General features: G+C 37.3%; 1 protein-coding gene across 2 annotated transcripts in view; it reads right to left on the reverse strand.

Annotated features, from left to right (window-relative positions):
- GPR158 (G protein-coupled receptor 158) overlaps positions 1 to 27699 on the reverse strand; it is a 186352-nt gene that overhangs the window by 65944 nt on the left and 92709 nt on the right. For both annotated transcript variants that reach the window (XM_064407624.1, XM_064407615.1), the window contains exon 5: positions 16815 to 16883. In XM_064407624.1, the coding sequence (XP_064263694.1) occupies positions 16815 to 16883 (69 nt within the window). The remainder of the gene's footprint in view (positions 1 to 16814; positions 16884 to 27699) is intronic.

Consider the following 27699-nt stretch of genomic DNA (forward strand, 5'->3'; position numbering starts at 1 on the left):
AACTTAGGGTTAGTTTAATGTGAGTGCAACTGCCATTTATTTCAAACACGTACATTAACCATAAAGAAATTAATTTTGAATAAGGAAAAAAACCTCAGAGGAGCAACTTTTTATTATTTTGAAAATTCAGTCAATTAGCCAAAACAACACACCTGTCTGCAGTGCAACAATTAGCAGGTTTCTGAGGAAAGCTCTTGACAGTGCATGATTTAACCTGGAGAACAACCAAACTCAAGCTACGTTTTCTCAGTGACAACAGTTGAGGCCCATATGCTACTCTCTGCTCATACCTAAAAATAACCATTCCTTGAAGCAGTTATAAAGCCAGGTCACCCCATTTTAACCAATATGTAATCTAACCAATAGGTACAACACCTTTCCTACTGCTCTGTAGTTGGATTAACATTTGTGCTTACACCCATTTACTGCTGCTTAATGGAGCAATGTGAAATGGAACAGTAGCAGCACAACAGGCTGAACACCTCCCATGCTATGGCATCCCAGAGACAAATCAGTAAAACTTTCTTCAAGGTGGTACAAGTCTGTGTCTTCTGAGCCAGAAGAAGACCTAAATGTCACATCCAGAAGGAAAACATTAACAAGTGGAATACTGAACAAAAATGCTGTCCATAGGCTGGGGGTTTTACCACCTGTACTTGGTAAAGAAGTGAAGATTGCATGGTGTACTTGAAGAAAGAGTTCATGTCTGCAGCCCTGGTGAAGGAAGATGTTATCCCGTGGAGAAAAACTAGGCAGATGATAAGCACAAACCCTTCTGTCTCCAGGACAAGCAAGCAAAGCAGGCATGCTGCTGTCTGTGCCCCTGAGTGAGCACACTTTACTCTCATGTAAAGAGTACCTCCTCTGACCTCAGGGCACCAAAACTGAGCACTGCAATCTGTGATTGCAATGCTTACCCAATGGCAAGCTGAGTGCTTAAAGACATCCATAATTAAAATTGAAGGTGTATGAGGAAACACGTTCCCTACTAATGGCTAAACTATCCTAGCATCTTTGGTCTCCTCCTTTGTGAGACACCAACCAAAATACCTATAACCAACCTGCTGGTTCCCTCCTGTTGCTGCAGCTGCAAAAATAAGGCATTAGAAATAGCAGCCTTCCCCAAGATTCCTTTTTTGCATTCCTGGCACAGCTCACTTGCACGGTCCACAAAATGCATTCATTAACAGATAACAAAACAGCAGAAGGAGGCTTTCTCCAAATGTTCCAGTCCTTCTTGAGCACAGGGGGAGTCCTCCAAGCATTTCATTGATTTATCAAAGAAAAGTCCCACCTTCTAGCAGGAAAGACATATTCCACTGCATTTCGTTGCTAGGCAGTGCTCTGCACTTAAGTGCAATTATTTATTTATATGAACTTCCTTCTCCACCCTCCCTACCAAGATGTTTGTGGTGTTGAATAAACAACCGTACAACGAAAAGAGCATAAAAGCAGAAGAGCAAAATATTTAAGAGTAAAATTAATAGTTGTCACCAGAACTAAGAATGAGACGGCAAAGATAAAGATGGCAAAGTCCAAATATAACTGGACTTCAGGGGGCCAGGGAGAAATAGAGCAATTTTTCAAAAGAGAAGTCAGGCTGCTAAGATAGATAGAGAGATAGCAATGAGATAAACCAACCAAGTGGTGAGACCCCATATGTGAGACTGCCCCAAACAAACATTTCAAGACTCATATTTAGTTGTGGAGCTGTGAGAACTCAGAAGGCCATGACCTTCTTTTTCTTCAAGGTTCTTGAACATTTACTATATATAACACAACTATTTATGATTTAAAACAAATCCATTCAGGCAGATTTTGACAGGATTGCTTGTGACATGTCTGAGAAAAATGCATTACTTTAAACAGTCTGAGGAAATAAACCTAGTAGATTCAGTGTTTCATGCTACAAAATGTCATCTAACTTTATGAAAGATATACATGGAGGGTAAAAAAAGAACATTTCTTTGAGCTTGCTTAGATAACTCAAGATAACTCAAAATCTCAAGAATATCTGCTTGCTCTCTAGACCAATAGAGCACTCAGTGTTCAGCAACAGGGACTTCTCTGTGATCAATATAGTTTCTTTCACATTGAATGCTTTCAGCTTTTTTCAACTTCTTTCTGTTCTTTAACCTATTTCTTAATGATTTAAGACTAAATATTACTTGAAGTTAGATAAAGGTTCCTAACTTCCTGCATTTGTTGAAAGTAACTGAGAATTTTTCTCCTCTTTACTGTTGTCTCAAAAATTCATTCTGTTAACTTGTTTAATCAGATCCATTATTATTATTATAACTATTAACAGTAACACATAATAATTATGGTATCAAATATAATTAGTTATCAATTTCACATCTGCAAGTTCTTGATCCCATCTGATGTCTGCTATGCATACTGGAGAGTCAAACCAGAAATTAATGCCTTTCAAACTACATCATGTGATATGAAGGGCTTTTTAATGTTAACAGGTTAGCCCAGTTCACAAGCATTTGTGAAAAATATAATATACTATAAGTTTCCTTTTCAAATGTAGTAAGCACTGATGTCCCTTATCCTAAACAGACAAAATATCCTGCCTGAGAAAAGAAGTGCTCCTTATTACTTGTTAATCCCACAACCAACAGCAGTAATTACAGCCCATATGAAGACATCTCAGCTCAGGATCAAGACAGATCAAGTTTCTTGTCCGGCAAATCTTGTAATTTGGAATGTGTTTTGGTTCCAGAAAAGTTACATGAAGAGCAGCTAAAATATAAATTTTTATTTTTTATGTAATCTTGGTCTTTATTTTTTTATGTATTATTGGTTTTTATGTATTCTTTCTTTATCTGAAATTGGCAGATATCTTATTGTTGCCAATAATTAACTTATTAATATTGCTTAAGACTTACATGCTAAGCATTTAGAGTATGTTTCTGAATCAGCTATCTTTCAAAATTCCTGGGTCTTCAAACAACTGAGCATACGATATTCTAACAGAGCCTTACATTGAATTAATGGCTAATAAAAATGTTCCTTAGGGTTTTAAAATACTTGTTGTGACAGCATTTTGCCTTCTTGTAGCAACAACTGGTGATTACTTCAACAGAGAGTGCCTGCCACTAGGGCAGTAACTTATGTTGATTATGATTTCAAAGATGTAAAAATGCCTTAAGGCTTGGAAAGTAGATACAAGTTTAATAAATACGAATATAAATAGCTGACTAAATAACCCACTACACAGACTTTTATAGATCAGTTCTCTACAGGTTTCAAGGCAATGCCATCAATAAAGGCAGAAAAAAGGATGAGCTGACTAGAGGCCAGCAAGCTCTGTCAGATTTCTAAAAAAATCCACATTTCAAGTGTTCAGCATGCTGGTGATGCCAGATTAAGAATTTAAGAGAGAGAGTTGAACATTAAGAATACTTGCTCTATATATAGCACTACAGTATAGTTAATGTTAACAAATTAAGCAAGATTTATACATTCAACAACACACTGCTGGAATATATACAATCTTTTTGACTCTGACTAATGTGACAACTTATACACTTGGATTGACATAGAAGAAGAGATCTGGAGACTAAATCATAGATCCATGTTTTAAAACTGTGATTATTCAGAGCAAATTACTTCCTATAGAAAATTCCAAAATTTAAAAGGAAGATTAAATTTTAAACAAGATACAATGCTTGAAGGAAAAGAGGAAAGGACTTCCTTATGCCAACATAACTTCTTTTACCTTTCTTCCTAAAAGTCACAGAACCACAGAAAGTGAGAAGTTGGAAGGGACCCACAAGGATCATTGAGTCTAGCTCCTGGCCCTGCACAGGACAGCCCCAAGAGTCACAGCATGTGCCTGAGAGCATGGTCCAAATGCCTCTGGAACTCTGTCAGGCTGGTGCGGTGACCATTCCCTGGGGAGCTGCTCCAGTGCTCAACCACCCTCTGGGTGAAGAGCTTTTTTTTAACATCCCACCTAAACCTGACCTGACACAACCTCAGGCCATTCCCTTGGGTCCTGTCACTGGTCACAAGAGTGATGAAATCAGTGCCTGCCCCTCCTCTCCCCTCACAAGGAAGCTGTAGCTGCAGTGAGGTCTCCCCTCAGTCTCCTCTTTTCCAGGCTGAACAGACCAAGGGACCTCAGTCATTCCTCACACAGCTTCCCTTCAAGACCCTTCACCATCCTCATTGCCCTCCTTTGGACACTCTCTAATAGTTTAATATCTTTCTTATAGTTATCTTTTTTATATTTCTTGTATTAATTTCATCACAGTCTGCATAATTACCAGCATATGCTATACTATGTATCTCTGTGTGATATACATGTAACATGTTTAAACATTTCTTTCCGTGAAAATGATACAGGAAAAACTGTGTCAATTTAAATTTAATAGAAAAAAGAAGTAAAAAAATTATTAAGATCCCTTTATAAAAAATTATTTCTTATCCAAACTTTGTACACACCACAAAGTAGACCCAAACCTCTTTGTAGCAAACTCTCAATCAGCAAACACTGTCAGAGATGAAGCACTGCTGCTGGAATGGCAGCCAGCCATTACAGCAGCATGGGGAATGCTCTCCTGTCAGAAATTCCTAACACAACTGTATTCCACCACAAAGCACCAAGACTGCAGCACACCCAAGGAATGCACTCAGCCTTTGTGGTGGATCTGCCCACGTGCACCAGTGCACATTCAGAGTATGTCATAATTTATCTGTGTGCATGCTATGACTACAGTTTGCATTTCCCAATGCATTTGACCCTTCAAGATTAATTTTACAACCAATGACCCTGATAAAGTTTCCAGGTATTCCAAGTAAATGCTTAGTTTACTTTTGCCTGCTTTTTGGCTCACTGCCTTTCCTACCAGCCTTGAGTCAATCTCATACAGGACATACAAAGCAAGGACCCTTACTGTCTGCAATATATAAAACCAGACAGGCAACCCAGTAATCATTACTTGCCAAGGGGTCTAAGGACTAAAGCTTCAAGATTATTTGCTGCTGTAAATCACAAAATCCTTGTCTAATCAATCTAGCGTGTATCTGAGCCCTCCCAACTCATGCCAGTGCCAAACACCCAACTCCCTTCTGAGCCCTCTTCAGCTGGTAATGTGTAGGATCCTGCTGGCAAAGCCAAACCAAGGGGCTGAGTAACCCTACTCAGACCATGGAAAAGCAGTTTTAAATCCCTGGTTAGAGAGAGTCCAAAGTCTCTTATGTGTAAAGGCATGCCCCCCAATGAGGCAGCTCAGGGATCTGGAGCTGGCCTGGCTTCAACTCACACCAACAGAGCTGCTCCAGTGTACATGGAATGCTTGAATGCATTCCCTGGGACAGTCTGTACCTTTTGAGATCCGGGCAGGCCCCTAAAAATGGACAAATTCAGCATTCCATGTCCATTCAGAAGAGGAGAGAAATATTCATTTGAGTAGAACCGGGACCTCTTCTTGCTGTTGCCCCTTCACACTGGCAGCTTTTCCACTATTCCCTCTGTCACCTTAAATCCCACAGACTGATGCTTTCCATCAAGTGCAAGGAATTTTCTTCTACTATTTCCAACTGCTTTGTTTATCATCTAATGCATGTCTTCTCACACAAGTTGGGTGCAGCTCCATAGAAATTAGCAGAGCAGTTTCACATGGAACTAGTATTAGGCTTTTTTCTGTTAGTATTTTTATGGCTTAATCTTTTCAAGCATAACTCAAATATTCTCAGATAATTCTCATAAAGTACCTATACTCTCTAGAAATATAAAAACAGTTGCATGCTACCAGTCCTCTGAAGAGATGAGAAATTCACCATTAACTGTGTCCTTGCTCACACCTTTAATAAAATATTTTTAAACACTTTCACTGTTATTATTAGTAACAGTCATTTGTAATGTGATTCTTATCCATTGATCGGGACCCTGCTGTGCACGGTGCAGCCATGCCAAACATCCCTGTACCAAAGGGTTCATAATTTAAATATGAGATGAGAAACCACACATCAATACAGAGGAAGCAAAAGGAAAGAATAAAAGATTTATCTTCTACAATTATGTAAGTGGTGTTTTAGGCAAGGAGAAGAAAGCTTGCAAGGAGTAGTGAGAAATAACTGTAGGCAAGCAAAGAATAAGCACTGAATGTACAATCTGTGGTTTTATAAATATCTTCTATAACATGTAGTCGTGACAATAAGAGTCCTGACTGTACTAAGGTAGAAGATGTCATTTGTGTCTTGTTTTCATTTCTATACTGTTTGGTTGCTCAATTTTGGATTAATTTTCCAGCTTCTATATTGGCCTTTTTGCTGTGTTTTAATTCTCGGGGGAAAGTTCTCTATTCTCTTTTCTCACAATCATTCTTTTCCTTTTCTCTTTACATTGCTTTCACTGATCCAATCATATGCAATAAAGTTCTGGCATCCTGACTTGTTTAAAATATTAATATCAAATAGCAATGAAAATTGTGAATGATTGAAATAATTTAAGTTGGATAAATTATCATGTAATGATATGTGAGGGAACTGCATAAAATGTTATTTTATTCCACTTACAACCTTTTGTGCAATGCAAGACTCATTTAATCCTTTTATTTTTCTGTAGGTATTTTGTCCATATGTACTACCTTGGAATTCCTTTAATTTTTTTTAGCTTGGAAATCCTGCCATCCATTTCTGACAAGAGCTTTGATCAAATTGACATATTTCTCTTTGCTTTATTTTTTTCCCCCAAAAATGTGCAGAACTTACTGCATGGCATCATGCCACTACAATGAATTTACTTTGGATTCAGATTTCAGAGAGATTAGCACATAGATACAGGTATATTGGTTATGAAGGACATGATATTTCCTAATAGCTTCCTCCAAACTTGCATATATTTACAGATCTGTGCTTAGTCCCATCCCACAAAGGGAAAATCTAGAAATTAAAGAGTTTGTATAAAACACAGTTTGCTGAAAACAGTGCTTTTTGTATGTTATTCTAATAAGCAGAGTTATATCTAAGAAATAACAAAGTTTTTAGCACATAGGAAAAAGCTGGTTTTTGTAATGACTAATTGCTTGCTCTAATGAACACCTTTTCTTGCATCTGCAGTACTATTGCTGCTTTTAAGAACAGAAATCTCATCTCTCCCTACTTGATGTGATGTACATTAAGACCCAGGCACTAGTGGTTTGAATGTCTCATTTTCAGAAATCCATCTGGCTAGTTACATGGCAAATTTTTGACCTGCTGGCTCCTAACTCTTCATTTTTTTAACCCTGGCAAACTAAAATTTTGATATTTTTGTCAGATGACTCTACTATTATCAGTACTAACAGAAATACAGAATAGCTTGTATTTGTTGATGTGTTTTGATAATTTCATATTGGAAATTATATGTTATATTGTAAACTTCTCTCTATTCTCATAAGTGTTTATATTACTTTTTCCAGTTACTCTCTACAAGCAAAAAGCTAATTTCCTATTTACATCAGATTATATGTGGTCTTGGGTTAAAAGCAGTGATTAAAATTCTACTAATCTCTTATCTCAGAGTTTAGAAAGGATATGTTTAGAAGTGCTACACAGTAATAAAAACTTTGCACTATGAGTATTGCAAAGATTTCACTAGTTGTCATATACTTTTGCTTGCAAACTGAAAAACTGCTCAAGTTCTAGCAGTTGATATTAAAACCCATAAAGACACTATTGCCTGCATCCTCTCAGTTCTCAGCTTGCAGAATGACTATCTCTCATGGATGAAACCTTCTTTCTTAAGGATCTCTTCCAAAAACTTCAACTCTTCTCTTCCTCCATTATAATATATTGAATTTCTCATCTCTCCTAATCATTAACCATTAATCACCCTTCACCGTGCAACACTTAAAATCTGAGTAGATGGTTAGGAAATACCTAATGCATTCATACATAAAAGAAGAGAGACTGAGAAGAAAAACCAAAGGAGAAAAAACCCTATAATTCAGCTCCTGTATTATTCACAGGGAACAGGCTCTGAGATGGAGACTCTGTCTTTTCCTTTTGCACTGTGTTGATGCAGAGTAGTCTGTCAAGTGAGAGGGATGATGATAGGTAGGATATCATGTTTTATCACTCACCTGTACATATTACACTGGTCAATGTCTTATCCTACTTCATATTCCAAGGCATGGGGAGTTATAATATTGCCAGTTGCCCCTGACAGCATTGGTTTACAACTGCACCCAATTTCATACCAGAAACAGCACAGTAGCATCAGCTTATCTAACTCAAGTCTTGCTCTAGCATGAACTGCTTCTGCTTTCATTTTGCTTCAGATTCTTGTTGATGCAGATCAAAAAACCACAAAGCAGGCAACAGCTGAATCTAGCAAGTTCAGCAAGATTAGAGACAACCTACAGGTCTTTCACTTGACTAAAGCAGGCAACAGCTGAATCTAGCAAGTTCAGCAAGATTAGAGACAACCTACAGGTCTTTCACTTGACTACAGCTGCTGTTCCTTGGGTCTTAGGTATTAAAGCATGAGTAAACAAAGAGAAAAGGCATTTGATGGAAAAAAAGGAACATGTCCCCAACTTTCACTGAAAGACACTTGGATAAGTCAAAAAGAATGACTGAAATTTATCTTCCACCAACACACAGTCTCACAGGTGCTAAAATACTCAGACAAGGTAAACCACTGATGCAAGGGCTATGCCCTACTGAAAATATGTATGTGGTGACTAAAATTTTTTATATTTTCCTTTCTGGCACAGCTCAATCATGGCTCATCTATACTATCAAAACCTCTTGCATCTTTGGTTTTAAAATTTAATAAAAATGCTTTGAAAGTCTTTTCTGTCAAAGTTCTATCACATATTTTGAACTAATACACGAGTATGCCTTTTTTTCATGTGTCAATTTTTTTATAAATTTAAGTCACTAGAGTAAAATTCCAACATATTCTAAGCATCTTGCTATTGACTCAGTTCATTTGCCAAGTGATCAATGTGGTCATCAAAATGTTTGGCTGAGAAAATCATTCCTAGTTTATAAGCACTGAGACCCAAAAGGAATTATATAATAGATATACAAAAGAGTAAACATAAAAGTGTTATATAAAAGACTTTCTTCCTCTTTTCTAACACCAATTCAGCAGAACAGTGGGCCAAATGAAGGCTCTCACTGATTAAATTTTTTCAACCAGGTGTTCTTCAGTAATTCCTTGGCATGGAAGTGGCCCTGCTGTGTTCTCCTGCTCGAGTGCTTGCCAAGCACCAAAGGTTCAGCTTTGGAGAGCAGAGCAATGAGGATGGATTATTAGAACATGATTCCAGGCTTTAGTAAGGAACATACTATGAATACGTCCCAGCACTATTTTCCTTCATTTGAATATACCACACTTCACCCTCTGATAATTTTTGTGTTTTGAAGCTTTTTGTGATCAGAAAACGTTTCCCTACACGTTCACTTTTTAAATGTAGCACATTTTTAACTTGTGCACGTGTTACTGCTCAAGCTGTATCAAAAAAAAATTAAATTTCCTGACTAAAAATTGTGCGCTGCTTTTCAGGACTGTAGTCTGGTTTTACATCACTTCTTTGAAAAGAGTGTATTAATGTAGAGTTTTAACTACAAATTCTTGTTTGTATAAGTTTACTCAGGCAAGTTACTTCAGTGGATTTATGAGCAAAGAGGAAAGACCACAAGATCTTGCTTCTGCTCCCCTCACTATAAGATTTATTTCTCTGAATGAAGGGCTGGCAAGACTGTACTACATAAGTGCTTGCAAGCTGACAATGCAAGATATTAATTTAAAATAAAAGGGTCAACGAAAACCCAACGTGGCAGTTGGCTCAGGTCACTGGCTGCTGTCCTTTTCTCTCCTGCTCTCAAGCCCTTCACACACATACTTGGCTATTCAGTGAACTCAGACTCAGAAAAATGTGCCTTTTGAACTTAGTTCTCAAAAGAAGCTTTCAGAGTAGCAAAAATAGCAATGCCCTCCTACAATACCTACTGCACCTTCAAATCCATGGAAGGGGAAGATCGAGTTTTGTCATGGTATCACAAGTAATGCCACAGGGATGAGCATGGGAGTCCAAGATGTGAAAGAATAGTAAGTCAGTATCTGTACCTTCACTGACCTACCTTCAGCCTGCCATGTAAAAGCCCATGATATGTTCCAGCAACATCCCAGATTTTATCACTATCCAAAAAAGCTACAACCATGTGACTTTATTGCCTGCCTGCACACCGCCTGATTGAGTAGTCTCCATCTCTGCAGGTTTTAAAAAAAATAAAGCCCTTAGTAACCTTGTCTTGTATGAAGTCCTACAGCTGACTGTCCTTTGTGCAGAAGTTGGAGTAGAAGCCTCCTGAGGTCCACTCCAGCTTAAGGTGACCTGGGAACACAGCACACAAACATACACAAACACAGAGAACGTACACAAATAGTCCTCACCAAACTCCACCTGTATAATCTCTTAGAATTTATGATGTCATGGCTCTACTATGCTCTAGCATAGCTCAACTGAGTTTCCAATACCTTAAACTTTTGTGATATACACAGAGATGCCAACATTTAGCTAAGATCAGGAGACATATAGCTCTGCCTAATCACAGTTCTTAATGTGGATAATCACATATACAACAGCCTTTAGTTATCTATCTCCCTGACAGTAGCTGCCAAAATTTTTTAGGATAGCTATGTAGACTAGTGAGAACAAAATCATGAAGAAGTATCACATGTATCTTATTTTTCTGACATTTTAAATAAATGTATTCAAAAAGCAGGAAATATTCAGCGCTTGCTTCCTATCAGTAACAGCAGTCATAAACCTTTTTCTTAGCGTGGTTCAGGGCAAGGACACAAGTGTTTCCAGTACCTATGAGGTTTCTGTACTTTGTAGCCTGTAACCCAGAGGCTACACCAGGTGACTTCTGGTTTTTGCATTTAAAACATGCTGGCTCTCAAAAAAAAGGTATTTGTTTACTGTTGCATGTTAACTCCAAAAAGTAAGTTCATCTGACCAGGACATTGACCAAGAGAGACTAACAACTGCATCACCTTCTGCCTGGCTTCCTTACCTCTATGCCAAGCACACAATATACATATAAAATCTTTGCAACATGGTATTTAAAATCTGCCTTTTGCATTGGCTGGATATCTAACTCACTGTGATCCAAATAAAATAAAAATACTCTTTCCTATACTACTGTGGAAATCTGTAGTGATTATTTTAGAGCAGATATTTACACTTCTTGTCCTTGGACTTCAGTGACATGAACACCAAAGACAGACGTGTTCTTTACCTGAAGAAGAATATAATGATGAGTGTTCATTCTAAAAGGTTGAAACACTATTTTGTGAGTAAAGGCAATGTGGGTTATATCCTGACAAAGACTCAACCTGAAATATCTGGGATATCAGAGCACACTTGCAACACTAAATGTGTTGGAAAAAGCAAATTTTTCAGTTGGCCTCAGTGCACATCAATATGTATGGAATAAACAGTGCTTTTGTAACACATCCCTTATTTGAGAGACAAATGCATGAGTATTTCACTGCATTCTATTTTCACATTCATTAATGTCAAAACCAGAGCTTTCCAGTGACCTTGCTCTGCTGAGGACTGTTATCACCAATGGACCTATCATAGTCTCATGCTCCCAAACTTCACAGCTCATTTCTTCCATGCTAATGCACATACAGATCATTTGAAGGGAAAAAAAAAAAACCATATCCATATCTAAGCTCCATGACTCCCCACTTTCTATAACTTCTCATAACACAAAAGGATAGGTGATTTTAGATTGAGTGTGAAAGAAGGAATAAGGTAACCCCAGCAACAGATCTTAACTCCTAACACATGCAACAAGATGTCTGAGCACAAAGTTTTTTCCAGGATTCACTACTCAACTACTTCATGGGCATTTCATGGGCATTAGGAAGTCAATGCCCCCCAACCCGCAGCTGCATTTCTCTGCACTGGTAACAATATTGCCTTTTTTGTAATTTGCAGCTTGGAAAAACTGTAATGAATTTGGCTTTTTTTTGTTGTTGTTTGGTTTTTTTTGTTTTAGCCAAAGGAAAGGAAGACTGAAAGAAAAAATTGTAAGTTTTTAGAAAGATACTCTGTGGCCTCCAAAGCTAGTCCATCTTATGATCTAGCTGACATCACTGTTACAAGATTCAGCCTCACTGTCTAACAACTTTCATCATACTTACTTAACTTTAATCACTGACTGTAGAAATTCTATCATATCACTATATCATGCAATCCATTGTATGTATTTTGGAGTTTCAGTCAATGCAGACTAGCAGTATGGGAACTATTTCATATATCAGATAATCCTAGCTGCCTAGGGCAGAATTCAACACCATTTGAGGCAAGTACCTCAGACTTCATTTATATTCCCTGAAGTTTTTGCCACAATCCACCCCATCTTCAAGTCCCAAGTCTAAAACAAGTCATAAAAGACCCAGTTCTTCTTCAGAATTTGGTGATCATAGGGTGACTGTCTCAGCTATGGATGCACACATAAGAAACACAGCCTCACAGAATTTCATTTGCAAGGGAGCTTTGCAGGTCATCTGGTCCAGCCCCCAGCCCAAAACTAGGTTATGTTGCTCAGACCTGGGCCCAGTCAAGTCCTGACGCCTCCAAATTTCATAAAATCTGGACAAAAAGTTTTGGTAATTGACAATTCTTACAGTTAAAAATAAGTTTCTCAATATCTTATCAGAATCTCCTATTTTTCAACTTGTGTCCACCACAGATGTCTAAAATCACCTGAGATCTGACCTCTATATTGCAATTAACAAGCTACTCTCTTAAAACATTTTGCTCCTGCTCACTTTATTTGAAGGTCTTTGTAAAAAGAAAAGAGTTTTTAAACTTGTGGTAGCATGTTCCAAGCATTAGCAAGACAGGGAGTTAATAAAGGTCTAAAGGTTTCAAAATGGTGTTTCTGGACAAGGAAAGTAATGAGATTCCTCCCCTCAGATGCCAAGCACAGAAATTAAGGGACTCATCCATAAGACAGTTGGGTTTTGGCTTTCTGTTCAAAATCTAAGAACGAAGAAATATAAACAAAATCAATTAGAAAGTCTAGTGTTCATTTGGAGGAGATCAATTGATAATTGGAAAGACTAAGTAAAGGCAAATTAGAGATGTTACTATGACATTACAGAAAATATAAGAAATGAGAGTTTCAGAAATGTGAGCTGCCCAGGAACTTCTGAGTAAAATCTATGCATTTGTAATAGACAAAGCTCATCTGCCTGCTTATAATTCAGGAAAGATCAGTGTTGTTATGAGTATAGCAGAACTTGAATAATAAATTTAGGTGGAGACCATCATTTGCACTTCCCATTTGGTTAGAAGGGCATTGTAACAGCTGTTTTTCTCACCAAAAGCAGCTGACTGGTGATATTATTTTTCAATTAATGATGTTACACTATGAATAGATTACTGCATGCAGGCATGAAAACAACAACAATTAGTGAAAGAAATCCAGCAATGTAACAAAGTAAGTTTTGGTTTTCATTTAATTGAAGGGTAGGGAAAGTCAGAGATGGAATAAACCCCTTCTAGACACAGTGAAATTTGTATGCTGAAGGCTCTCAAAACAATCCGAGCCAGACTGAGTAAACAGATCTAGAAAAAGAAAGAATTAGGGAAGTGTAGAAGGGCAGAGAACAAAGATGCCAAAGACTTAAAGCAGTGTTGAGAAAATCTAAGGGGATTTTGTTTTTTAAACAAGAGTGTAATTTTGCACTGAATGCTCAAATGAATAGAGATTTCAGTTATTTAGAACTGAAATGCCATCCCTAAGTATCTTTACATTGTTACATGCACTAAGCCAAGCTGTGTAATTCCACACTTGGTTGATTGTGAAAGTAAAGCTTTTTAGTTTTACGTTCCAAATCACAATAGAAGAAGAGATGACACCAAAGGAAAACAGCCTTATGCTAAAAGACAACACCCTACTGCAGTGGTGCTTGTGAACTGCATTCCATACACTAACTCACATTTCATAGTATCTGTGGAAAACACAGCCTAATTTGGGTGCATAAGATGTGAGATCTATATTAACTAGTGTTAGAGCTCTAATGTACTCCTCTAGCATAAAATGAGGATCAAATCAAATAGCTGAAACAATGACCTCTGGGCACATATTACTACGTCTTTCCCCACACCTATAGGTCACAAAATCTTCCCAATTCTTCTTGGAAGCAAATAAAAACACCAAATAACATGAAGGGGTAAATAAATATGACCCATGAAAGATAAATCTGCTTTTCAGGTACATGACTTATGACCAACATGTATAATGATATATTTACACCCTGCTATGAAAGAATATGTGTGTGAATGTCTGCTGGTGAAAACAAGACTCTTTCAAAGCTTGTGTTTTCTTTCTTGTGTCATTCTGCTCTGCTTTGTGCTCCTTTCCCAGACAATAAGCAGGTAAGCACATTTAGATTCTGTCCATGTACAGCAAAACATCAAAAATTCACATTCCAAAGGACCCACCCTTCATAATTCACACCTTGCAGCTTTTCTTTCTTAAAAAGACTATGCCTTATAGCTTTCACACATTTACTGTTTCCCTGTCTTGCCCTGAATCAGAAATTGATGAAAACTTCCTTGCAGTGAATTGAGGGACAAAGATTTTGGAAAGCTGATCTTTCTGATCTTCTTTGATTTTACAAAACCATATTTTTCTGGTTGGTGAAATTAGGATTAATTTCTCTGTCTGAAAATGCAAAGGACCTCCCACTATCACATTTTCTACATCCCTCCCCTAAAACCCTCAAAATAGAAATGATAAAATTGCTCTCTTTCTTTTTCCTGAGTCTGTAGGAGTTACAGCCTGATTAGTAATTCCCTGTATAAGAAAGAAGAGTGCCCCAGCAAAGAGCGTGGAAACATAAAACTGCTAGAAGAGAGAAGCCAAGTCTTACACTGTGCCTATTCATTTCTAATAGAATGTGTTCTCGGCAGACAGTTTTGTATAGTAGGAGCTTGAGATTTGCAGAGAAAGATAAGCTCTGGTCAAGTATCTACATCCCGTATGGAACATGGGCTACTCAGCAATTTCCTACAAAATTTTTTTCCTCATAATACATCAAACTTTTCACACTTGTTGTACATTTAACATCCTTAATGTCAGTGAAAAAGAAAAAGGGACTTAAATGTCAGTAAAGAGCTGAGGGGACACTTGGGTTATTGAACTGCTCCCTCCCAGGACCACTTCCTTTCTTCTCCCTCTGCATTTAAAGGTTGTGGATGGTCACCAGCATCCAACACCATGGTCCTTCAAGTCACCTGCTGAGAGAAGTCTTTTTCCACAGCAAGAGCTCAGTGTCCCAGGTGCTGAGCACCTGAAGCCTGAAGCCAGCCACCAAAGGATGTTCCTCCTTTGTGAAGCACAAGAAATGGAGGAGCAGGACAAGAACTGGGAAATGCACTGAAGGATGGGTGACAGGTGAGCAGACTGCAGACACAGTTCTGATGAGCTGTGATGAGGCTTCTCACACTTTGGAGCTGAGGCTGCACAGACACTGACTGGTTCTAACTGAGCACCTGCCTGGGGAAGCCAACCCAGCCCAGGGTTCTCTGAGAAAGTGAAGAGGAGACAGCCATGGAGAGGAAAGCCCTTGCATAATGCTTTACACAATGAATTTCTGTAAATGCTCCACAGCACTAACTGAGGAAGCAGTGCATGGACTTTCTGTTCTGTTCACTGAAAATAAATATGAAAGAAGCTCTGAAAACCCATCGGAGATGTATTTATTGCAAGTTGCAAAAAACTTTTGTCCAACATGAAAGCACCAAAAACTTTAATTTCCCTGACTTCTGCAAAGTGAAGGATGAAAAAATACATAAAACTATCCTAGAAATGCACACACTTTTCTTTAGAACTTGAAAGGCCCACATTATTAAAAAAAAAGAATGTATAGAAATTCCACTAGGGTTTATGTTTATTTATAGTATTCTTCACACATTCTACTGCAGTTTATTTCCTACTTGTTCTGCAGCTACTGAAGAGTATTGTTATCCAGCTCATCTTCCAGTAACTACATGATGGTCTGTCAAAGCACAAAAAATTCTGACTACTGAGGGAAAGAGAACATAAACATATTTTAAAATAGTCCAAAACTCCATCTTTGATTGTCTCCCAACCTGCTTGCTTTCTATCAACTTTATTCAATACACACTTTGATGTCTTGCTTTATCTAGTCATTACTTTGGGTTTATGTGGCAATTAACAAGCTCAGCTTTTCTGTGACTTTTGAAAAGAAAATGTACACATATTTCTATGAGTTTTGTGATATATTTCTCATGTGACTATGAAATTACTTTTTTTTTCACTTACAGGGTAAGGGCAATGGCATCTAATTTTCCCAAAGACATGGTATTGAAGATGTCACATACCTTCAGAGACATCAAAATACATGCCAGTAATGCACTGAAATAATTTATCTCATTTATACTACATTCCAGAGAAATATTTGGTATAATCAGTGTCTTCCTTTTACATACCTTGTTTTTTTCCCCCATACCATAGATCAGAGAAGTGTTGTCTTTCAAAGCAAAATCTCATCTTAATCCAGAACACCCAAAAACTTCCAATTAAATCACTGGTAATTTTTACCAAATTTAAAATGGAGAATTATTACAAATATAGTAAAACATTTGAGTGTTTTTAAGAATATTTGAAGAGAACAGCACATTTTGTAGTCAGATTAAACTAATAATCAATAAATAGTTTTTACATTTATATTTTCACCTGAGTCATTCATAGAGCGTTTTAAAATGTCAGCAAGGTTATAATTCTTTTTAAGAAGTTATAGTTTGACTTACTGGGAAGTACAGAAGAAGTGATCCAAAAAGAATGGTTTCCAGCAGCACCAGCCCTGAAGCCCTGATACTCTAGAAGACAAAAAACAACACAAAATATTAGAAAATTGTCTCAGTGTGTCATTTTCCTGAAGGTACCTACACTTTTGTCCGTGTAACACTTCCACAGTAAAGTTTATTAAGCTGTCTGTCATGCTTGCATGCTCCACACTCTTTAAATCATAGACCCATTACAATGGTTGTGTTTTACAAAATTAAATTTAAAATATCTTTCTCCTATTTTAAATACTATTCAACAGACATTACCTGGATATGATTTGAAATTGCTACATTTGCTCTCAAGTGTCAAGACTTAAGGATCATGGGAATTACAGACATGAATTTAACTATAGAATTTGTTCTGCATTGTTTAAATTTCAAGAATATTTTTGCTCATTTAATATTAATGACTTTGCTTCCATAATAAGTATGAATAATCTACAATTTTAATTAATATAGTGTGCTCTTAGACTGCAAGTGCATTTACCTTTCCTGAAATTTTTGTACAAAGATGTTGATCCATTGACTTCTCAGGATTGTTAAATACTATGCCATTTCTTCACCACATGTTGGTTAAGGAAACCAACATGGTTTTCTTAAATCTTAAAATTGTAAAAAAAAGAAAAAATCAATAATTTTTCCTAACACAAAGTGTGTTCCAATAAGTTTGATGATTTATGTACAGTGCAACTGTGCCTTATCTTAGAGACAAAACATCAACACATGTGAGAAACCGAAATGTTAAGTGAAGGGTAAATGACTCAGAATGGAGCACTGCAAAAGCAGGAGTGCTTTGCTGGTGTGTGAGAGGTACAGCCCAGGCAGAGGCTGTGAGCACCAGAGGAGGACCACAACAAATCAACCTCTGTTTAGCAAGAAGCTGGGTTTGAGTCACACAAGGGAAGAGGCCAATAAGAAGCAGCTCCTGAGAGGTGGGATAATGCTGTTTATCATGCCAGTGCCCTTCCTTCCACAAGTGGCTCCAACATCATACAAGGCAGAAGTCAACGAGCTCATGTCTCTCATGATTGAGAAATACTCAAACTACTAAAGAATATTTTCTTTTCTTATTATGTACAAAACATCCCTATATACCAGAATGACCAACAAAGCAAATGAAATGAGTTCCATATAGAGAAGACATAAATAACCTAAAATATCTAGAATCCATTCAACTCCCACGTGGACATTCTTTTCTAGACAAGTCTTTCACATCCTGATCAGTCTTTTATTGTCATGTTTGTTTCTGGGCAGCACAATCATAAGATAACCTCTGGGACAAAGAACTTCACCATTTCCAGCTCTTCTTCCATTACAATGTTATCCCATGATTTTTTTTCTCACATGTGTTCTGGTAGGGACCACTCTCTTCAAATTCTATCTATTCTGCCTCCTGCAGAAGTGTAGCTTACAGAGCAACTCTGGAATTCAAAATGGGCTTGAATCCAGGTTCTGACTATACCTTCACCTCAGTTTTTGGTACCAGGAGAGCAGGGGGTTTCACCTAATGTTTACAGATATCACTGCTCTTCTAAATAGGATTCCTTGGCAAATGGAATATACATTCTAGCAGAGATGAGGGCTATCCACAACGATGAAAAGCTCAAATCTTCCAACATAAAATAGTACAACTTTTTTTTTATATAAGTGTACAGAAAATAAAAAAACTGGTTGCAAATTGAAGTATAAGAATTCTCCCAAACTACATTTTTGAAATGGTTGGTTTTCTCTACTACAAAAGAGCTATTTTAACACTTGATTTCAAAATATTTTTATTTCTTCCATAATGACCACTATAGCCCAAGAAGTCCAGGATGAAAAAATTATCCAGCACTGAAACTTTAAAAACAGGGATTAACTAAAGAGAAGAAAACCAAACTAAAGCAGAATGTTTCAAAATTAATTTACTAAAAATATTTTATTAGACATACAAGTATTTTCAAAAGTCTGTGAACAACAGTGTTTCCACTGAAAGCTGAATTTTCCACTGTGCAGACTTTGAAAATATGGGTCCCTAAGGCATGGCTGGGTGCAGGATCACAAATGCTTCACTTTGTGGGCATTTGCAACATACACAGCAGTGAATATGCCCACACACCTCAGGGAAAAAGAAAAACAGAAAAACATCCTCCTTTAAGAAAATAAACTAAAAAAGGAAACTGATGATAGTCCAAAGTCTCCACCAGCCGGTGTCCACCAATACAGGCTGCATGAACAAAATTCTCCAATGGAATTCACATAAATTAGGGCATTCTAGGACATAGCCCTGAAATTTCATGCACTGGGAATTTCTTCCACTTGGGTGTAATATTGCATGCTTTTTCTTTTTTTTTTTTCTTTTTCTTTTTTAACAGCTGCTTGGAGTGTTTTGCATCTGTCTTGTTTGTTGGCACTTATTTTGGTTTTATTTATTTATTTCTCTGGCTGTTCATCTTGTGTTCAGTTTGGTTATTGCCACTTTGTCTGTGTGTTCATCTCCCATTCAGGGTTTCATTTCTATCTTTACTTATTTGTGTCAGTGGAACTGTCCTTTCTGGATTTCCTTCTCTTGCTCAAGGGTTGCACATTGCTGACACCTAAGTAATACTGCAATTTATTTTGTTTCTAGCTTTGTACTAATTTTCATACTTAGCTACCCTATACCATTCACTTATCTAGGTCTGCAAAGAGCACCGTTTGTGAAGGACTGATTCATGCCATGGGGTTTGCTCAATCTTCCGTCCATCCATTCTATCCAGGCCTCATTAGTAGCCTGTGAGATAAACAGTCATTCCTTATCCTTGAATCTCAGAAAGTAACACAGTAATTTCTGTGTAAAATCCTGTTAAGAAAAGAAAGTTATACATGCTTTTTGGCCACTGCTAAAGGGTCCTAAATAAATGTTTAATAATAATTTGCACAAGGGAAATTTAAAAAAGTGTAGCTGCCCAAGTTGCATCAAGTGTAACAAAACAAGAGCTGAATTAATATATAAACAAGCACAGAAGATATTGCATTTCATCTGTCTGTGGTCCTAAGAAATCCAAGAAATACAACAGCATAAATTAGCACTGAATTCCTGACTATCATCACATAAATCAGTGATATGAGTGTCAGAATATTTTCATAGTGGAGAAAAACAAAAATCCAAAATAAATTTAAGTCATTCTGTATTGGTTACATTGTGTAATACTGAATTAACTGAACTGTAGACTTTTGGTGTCAGTCCAGGAAGACTGCAGGTTCCTCCAGGGCCACATGTCACTGTGTATTATATGAGCATAGTACCATGGAAACCTACTGAGGGGAAAAGGTTGGCATATTTTGATTTTTTTTCAATTTGTTAAACAGTTCTGCTGCTTCTGTAATATAAAGAATGGCCAAAGAGGGCTGTGATTTACAGAAAATTTCCTTTTACAAAGGTGGTTTCACCAGAGTGTAAGCTTGCCTTTCAGATAAAAAAACGTATATCAGAAACCATTAGAGAAAAAAAAATCAGATACACTTCTTTAATCTGAACTTTGAGATTCATATTTATTAAACTGAAAAGTGTATCTACACTCCATATGTAACGGGAGAGCACATATGGATACAGAATGGTAAAGAAGCAAGGAACAGGCACAGGTTTGCTCTGCTGTGCTAAGCTGATCTATTTGAGGTGACTAGAAAAATTACTACGCAAATTGTCTCAAAAGAAGTGCAATAAAAAGTGCAACTAAAGGCAGGTGTGAGGGCAATGTGCTTGCTCTGCAGTGCTCCCAGGAGAACCCTCCTGCTGCAGGTCTGGCAGATCTATCCACTCTGCACATGAGGACATGGGAGATGTGATGAGACCTTACAGGAGTGTATTCCCAAATCCATCTCTTACTTCTATGTAAATCCTTCTTGTTCAAATTAGTTTTCTTCCTGGTACAGGTGGTTCTTTACTTCTATTAAATTAAAGAAGTGAGAAGATATTTTTGTCAAGTTGAAAATACGTGGTCTGAAGTGGAGCTGGTTGAAATGTTTTATTACCAGTTGCTCTTCTCACCAAGATACACCTTCCTAATGAATAAATTTTTTTCCAGTATGACTATATTTTTGTCTTGATTTCCATGAGCTGTCTTCCTAAAGCCCATTGAACCTTTTTCCTCTGTCTTATCCCGTATACCTTTTCCCAAACACAAAGACACTGTTATCTCTCTTAGAGAGAGAAAGAGCTCTCTTGAAAGAGCTGTGTGGAAAAACTAAACTTCACAAATTTTATCTCAATTAAAGTTTACTTTTAAGAAATAGAATGCACTGATTCTTGTTTCTCTTCTGTCCCCAAGGCTGAGCAGTAGCAAGATGTTTGGCTCTTCTGTTCAGAAACAGAAGTTGGACTTCCAGTTCCCAGACATTGATACCAGGAGTTGCAGAAAATAGTGAAATTTCATTGTGGTTGGCAACCTAATAATATTCACACTTGGAAAAGGAGTATTTGGACTAAAGAATGGGCATAAAAACAACCGGAAGGAGTCCTCTGAATCCTCAGTACCCTATACCAGTAGTGTCATAAGTTATTTATTGTCTTCATAATAAACGCAGGGACTGATTAGGACCACTACCCATGAAAATGTAAATGTCAAATTCCATAATAAGGCTTTGCTTTAATTTGATTATTGTTGGTTGAGGTACAAAATTCAAACAACTCATTCTCAGCTAACAGCAGGAAAAACTCTTCAATTCAAGGGAGAAAAATTTCTTTTGAAAATTTCTCCGTAAAATAATGAAGAGGAAATTGTGTGTCCCGTTCAACCTTTCATCACACTCACAAATATTTTTAACCTATTTGAATCATAGCCTCCTAATAGAATACAGATTTCAAATACAGAAATATTCACAGCAAAGGTCAATTTTCCAAAAACAGGCTTACAGTTACGGGCTGCCACTTAAACTGTACTGACAAATTGTCAGAATTTTCTGGCATTTGCAGGCTTTGTGCAGCATTCCTAAACCAAATAAACATGATCCTCATGTTCTCTCCTTTCTCTTTTAAGCCTTTAAAGAAGACTTACATGAAGGTCAATTTTTTTTTTTCTATTACTATTTATAGTTGAGCTCAAACAGAATATAATTATTAAATTTACTTTTTACTTGAAAAAAAAGTCAGGAAGCGGAAAGGCCATCAATCATAAAGCAATTTCATTACAAGTACACAAGATTTCAGGCATCCATGAAATCCTCAAATATTTAATTTTTCAATTCATGTGGACCTTGATCCTTTCTTTTATATAAGCAAGGAAATCTGTTGAGATATATCATGATGAAGGTAAGGTGTTCTGCATTTAGAAACATGGGCATTGCTGCATCTAAGTTGCACTACACCACCTACAAGACAGACATTTGAGAAAACAGTATTTGCTGGTGAAGAACCCTCACAATAAAACTGATTAATGTGCCAGGGACATATTTTCTTATAAGGGCAGAAACTCCTTCCTTGGGGACATACTGCTTAGATCAAGATACCAGCTTCTCATCAAATAGTGGTGAATATATACATGAAAGAAAATCAGTAGTGAGGTAAACACCTAAGTTTAATTTCAGTCTATTCACATCTTCATGGTTAATTCAAAACATGAATGTACAATGACAATCATCAAAAATCTGGATCACTTAAAGTGTCTGTCTCACTAGATTATGCATTCAATTAACAAATTAACACATAAATTAAATGAAGATCCAAATACATTACTTTCAAGAATAAAATGCACTCTAATAATGATAATTGCCTAATCACCAAGAGATTAAATTGAATACACAAAAAATCTGATGAAAAAGGAAACCAAATTTCAGGAGCAGGAGGCAGGGCTCAGTATGTTCCTCTTTTTAGTTTATAAATAGCTTCAGAACACCTGAACTAAATTTCAGCTTTCTTATTCAACATGGCCTCACCTATTACAGAAGATAAACCACAGCTCAATAAAATTGTCTGTATAAACTGTAGTTTAATCACACAGAGATAAACAGTTTATGGTAAAATTATAGAAAAACCAACCTGACTGCAAAGTTCAAGATTCATAACATCTCAGAAGAAAAAACCTGACAATTATGTGAGAACCGTTAGAATAAATCTGATTACGGTAAAAAAAATTCTCATTATTTTCATGACTTATAAAGCAAATAAACTATAGATGAAAATCATTATAATAATTTCAGATCAGTCAAAACCTCATACTTCTGAAGATTTTAAATCCAACTTCAGTTTATTTTGTTCACTTTTCCTTTACAAGAGCCAAGTGCTAAACCACTCCACAAGAATACCTTATGATTGTGTCTGAGAATTCCTAATCCCAAAAATGGTGAGATTGTTCAGCTCTTCAGAATTTATTAAGCTATGATCTCTCATTAAGCTTAGATCATGGAATGTGTGTTTCGCTGAAATAAAAGCATGTTTGTTTGAAGGAAATACTGCTATGCATAATTTTTCTTCCTTCCAGTGTATTGCTGAAAGGCCCAGCCCCAGGGATGCCCCAAGTTAGTGCAGACCCTGCACAAGGAGTTAGTGAAAATGGCTGTGCTATCCGTACAAAGTGAAGAGTTTAAGACAAGGGGCAGCACAGGGATAAGGGCAGATGAGAAGAGCATTGGAACAACAAGGCAATATCACATTTCAGAACTAGCAATTAGTAGTTAGTCCCAGCCTATCATTATCCCACTCTAAGTCAAATACTTTGTCAGCACTTGAATCTGAAGACGTGATATGGAGAGCAGGGAATGCTCTCAAAAAGCCTCCACCAAGCATGAGGAAAGTATGAAGGGAACAAGGGGTGTTTTTTGGAAAAGGTAACAAGATGAAGCTGGTGTTGACACTTCTGCATCAAAGAAATGGCATTAGGAGACAGAAAAAAGCTCATGGGGAGTGGGAGCTGAAAAAAACCCAGAGATACACAGCTCATGTGTGGTGTGAAGAGGGAGATGCAACAAGGACAGCAGAAAGTGGCAGAGCAGTAAATCATGGGCAGCATCATTTCGAACAGACAGGAGCAGGCTGTGACTGCATCTGCCAGCTGAAAGGACACGGCAATAGTCAAGACACAAGACACCAAGCTGAGACAACAAACTCAGGGCTGCAGACTGGCAGAAAACATTTATTAAAAGGGAGCTCAGAAGGAGTTCAGCAAGGCTTAGACACAGCCAGAGACACAGAGATCTCCAGAGTTCAAAATGACCTTTGGTAACAAGCAGATTGCTACAGTAACTATGAAAGCAATAGCTGGGATGTCCTAGAGGGAAGCAGGAGGAGATCAAGGTTTCTTTTCTGCTATATTGAAGTTGAAGAGAAGATGTCAGAGAAAAATGTCATGATTTTATTCCAGAGAGGGGGAGGCATGGCTGTGACAAGGAAGGCAAAAGCAATGTGACTCTGTTCATAGCACAAAGTTCTAATGAGAAGCTGACAGCATGAGCCTGCTCCTAAAACCTTCAACTTTTACCCAAAAAAATGAAGAAAAGAATGAAGAACAGGAATATGTTTTGGTCTGAGTGATCTGTGTTCAGCTTGTACCATGATATAGCCAAAACCAACCAAACAACCAAAATACTAAAAACAGCACAGAGTTTCTCTAAACAGTCTACCATTAACTACAAGTTTTGCAGCTACAAATATGCAGCAAAAAATTGCAAGACTTTTCCTAGAATAAGGTTTCCAATGCAGTTTTATTTCTGCTGTTTGAAAGTTCTCGTGCTACATTTGTTTCTGGTGTTTTCTTTCCCTGTTTCTTAATTTATATTACTTCTTTCTTCTCTCTGGGTAAAACTTCTAAACAATCCTATTTTCTCATCTTCCTAAGAGCTTCTTCTTAGTTAAATTGGTTTTTCAATATCAAAATTTTGATGCTTAAAACAAAAAGAAAGGTCTGCTTCAGACCTAAGTATTCTCTTGGAGAGGGAGGTACACCAAAGACCTCATGTAAGCCACCAGGGACTTTGCTATTGCTATTGATTGTACAAGGAAGGTTCACAGCAGGATACAAGTCCAAGACAAATAGCAGGATAAATAAATAATGTTGCCGTTATTCTGCTGACATGATAGGAAATCTCTTCCCAGCAAATCTGCAAATGCCCATTCAGGAGCCCAAATGAAACTTCAGATAAATGCAACTGTCCTGAAGTTTCTGCATCAAAAAAATCAGTGGGGAAAGCTTATTACCATGTGACAGACCATTCAGTCTACTCAGACACCCTATAAGGGCTATAAATACGAGACTCAGCAGGAATCAGAGAATGACAGACAAGCAAAAATCCCAGCAGTTTGCTCAGTTTAATTGATGACTCTGAAACAACCTTGGAAAAACTCTTCTATGAGGTAATAGTTGTCATTGTTGGAAAATACTTGCTGGAATTCAAGCATTCAATTACTTATTTTTTCATAATTTATTTTTAAAGTGAAATCATAGTGTAATAGAATTAAATGAACATAGGCCTTCAAAGCTGCTACAGCTTTTTCTTTGTTGACAGCTATATACTTGCCAGAACCCTACATTAAAAGTGCACTACCAGCTCCAGTCATTTGAACTTTGGGACTCTGTGTTGCAGAGTTTTGTTGAATACTGGTAGATCAGAAGGCAGCAATGATTCATAGTCCACAAGGTCTTATGCAGCAAAACATTAAGAAAACAAAGGCCAGGAATCTGTTTCAAAGTCAAACTGGAGCAAATGTATCACAATCCATGGCTGATTGACATCACTTTGAAGGCAGCACAATCCTTGAAAAACCACGAATGTTTTCCAGATGGGCCCCCTAAGGTGCTGTGCAATTCAACTCTGTAGAGACAACATTGCCTTAACATAAAGTTATACAGAAAGACTGCAGTTTTTGAATCCTTAGAGCTACAGCTGAGTATTGATGAAAAGCCATTTTTATGACCTACCTTGTCCATTAGGAGTAGACTCTATCTAGAGCAATTTTTTTTGCTTCCTACCACCCTGCTCTTCTCATTAGCTCTTCTTTATGAGGCTGAACTGAAATCAATGAACATATTTCATATCTAGATCTTTATTTTCTTCACACTTCAGTTTTCATTAGGCCTAACGTGTCTGTAATTTATTTTTCCATTCACAAGTACTTGATGCCTCTAAACTGTGTATTAAATGCAAATACATACTCATGTAAAACCTTTGGCCTTTTGAAGTGAATACAAACAATACCCTGCAAACACTGCAGCCATGCCTGCTGTCTTTGGGTACTCCAGCAGCCAGTACATCCTCCCTGAGACTCAACTGTTGCTGCAGGCTAATGGCCCCTCCACTTCTTATCTTGCAAATAAGGCACTCCTAAATTACTTATGTGGGAATTAAGAAAGTATACCACCTCTAAAGGCACATCTTTACTACACAGAAAACTAGGAAGGGACATGCAAATAAAGGAAATGAGGATTCTAGTAAAAACAACAGTTTTGAAAACATCAGCAATGTCTTTAAACTTGCACACCTGAAGACTACAATAAACTTCCTGAGAAATCACAAGAAACGAGGTTCTCACCCTAGGATAGGATGAAGAAAGGGTGTCTAATGCACTGCATTGAATGTGTATATGCTGAGTGAACTATCAGGTATGCCCACCAGCACAGCATGTAAAGGCAGCTGCTCCATCTGCACAAGATCTTCCCTCTATCAAGTTTCCACTTCAGCTGAAATGTCAGAAATTGTTGTCTAGGGAGAAAAAAGCAGAATGTGCACCAAAGATGAAAACCACCCAGGCATAAGCACATCAAGATGCCACTGTGGAGTAAAAAAAAAAAAAAAAGGAAAAAAGATTGGCTGATTTACATTAGAAAAAGAGGTATGTTTGCAAAGCCAGCATGCTTTAATATTTAAAGATGTATCACACATCAATAGCCTGTGATTACCTCATTCTGAATTACTGTATCCTATTGCGGCTGCAGTACGCGAGAAAAGACATTCTTGATTTCTCAGTATTAAAAAGGGGAACTACAGCATAAATTTGCATGTTGGCTTTCCAACTATGTGCAGTTCTGTGCAGTGTTTAAAATTGCACTGCTTAGTGACTATCTTCACAGTTTTGAAATCATATTTAGCAGAACACTTAAATATATTTACACTAAATAATAAAATTGGATAGTGGTGGCAGAGTGTAGCCACCCTGAACTCCAAAATGAAAATCTGAATTTGACAGAATAAAAACCATACAAAAACAGTCTGTAGCTATTATTTGCCACATTTCCCTCAAGAGAGGGAAAATTATTTATTCCTGTTGATGATTAGGCATATGGTCCTATTAACTCTATTTACCTTGATTGGTGTGCAAGATGTATATTTTCTTCCTCTCATTAAAAGTATTTATATTTCTGTATTTCCAACAGTTCCAAATGTTCATAAAAGAGGGGTTGTGGAGGGTAGGGGTGGAGAAAACCAGTACAATAAAACATAATTTAGTTAAAATTTTCCAATATTTGAGATTGGAAATGGTCTTGAACAGGGAAAAGTCCTTCATTCCAATGGGCTCTGTCACAGCCCTTCATCATTGTTAATGCCATATGACAACACCCTTCCAAATTACTGTGTTGAACTCTAAGCATTTTTCCACTATTTTTCAGAGCTGAAAACAACCTCTTCCAGGTGTGCTCACTACTACCAATTTTACCTTGACATGCTGGGTTTACATCCAGAGACGCTGGCCACAGGTGCATCACACAGATGGAAAGCCCAGATCCGCTCTCTGTTCCCCAATTTCCAGAACCTGGCAGCACCACAAGGTGGTGAGATGAGGGCAAAGCAGTTTGGCTTTAATGCAACTACTTTGAAGCCTTTAGCATTGATCTGAATGAGAATTCCCAGCAAACAAGACCCTTCTGAAAAGGTCTAGCATGAGTCAAGGCTGGCAGCACAT

The sequence above is a fragment of the Passer domesticus genome, chromosome 1, assembly GCF_036417665.1.
Source record: "Passer domesticus isolate bPasDom1 chromosome 1, bPasDom1.hap1, whole genome shotgun sequence".
NCBI lineage: Eukaryota > Metazoa > Chordata > Aves > Passeriformes > Passeridae > Passer > Passer domesticus.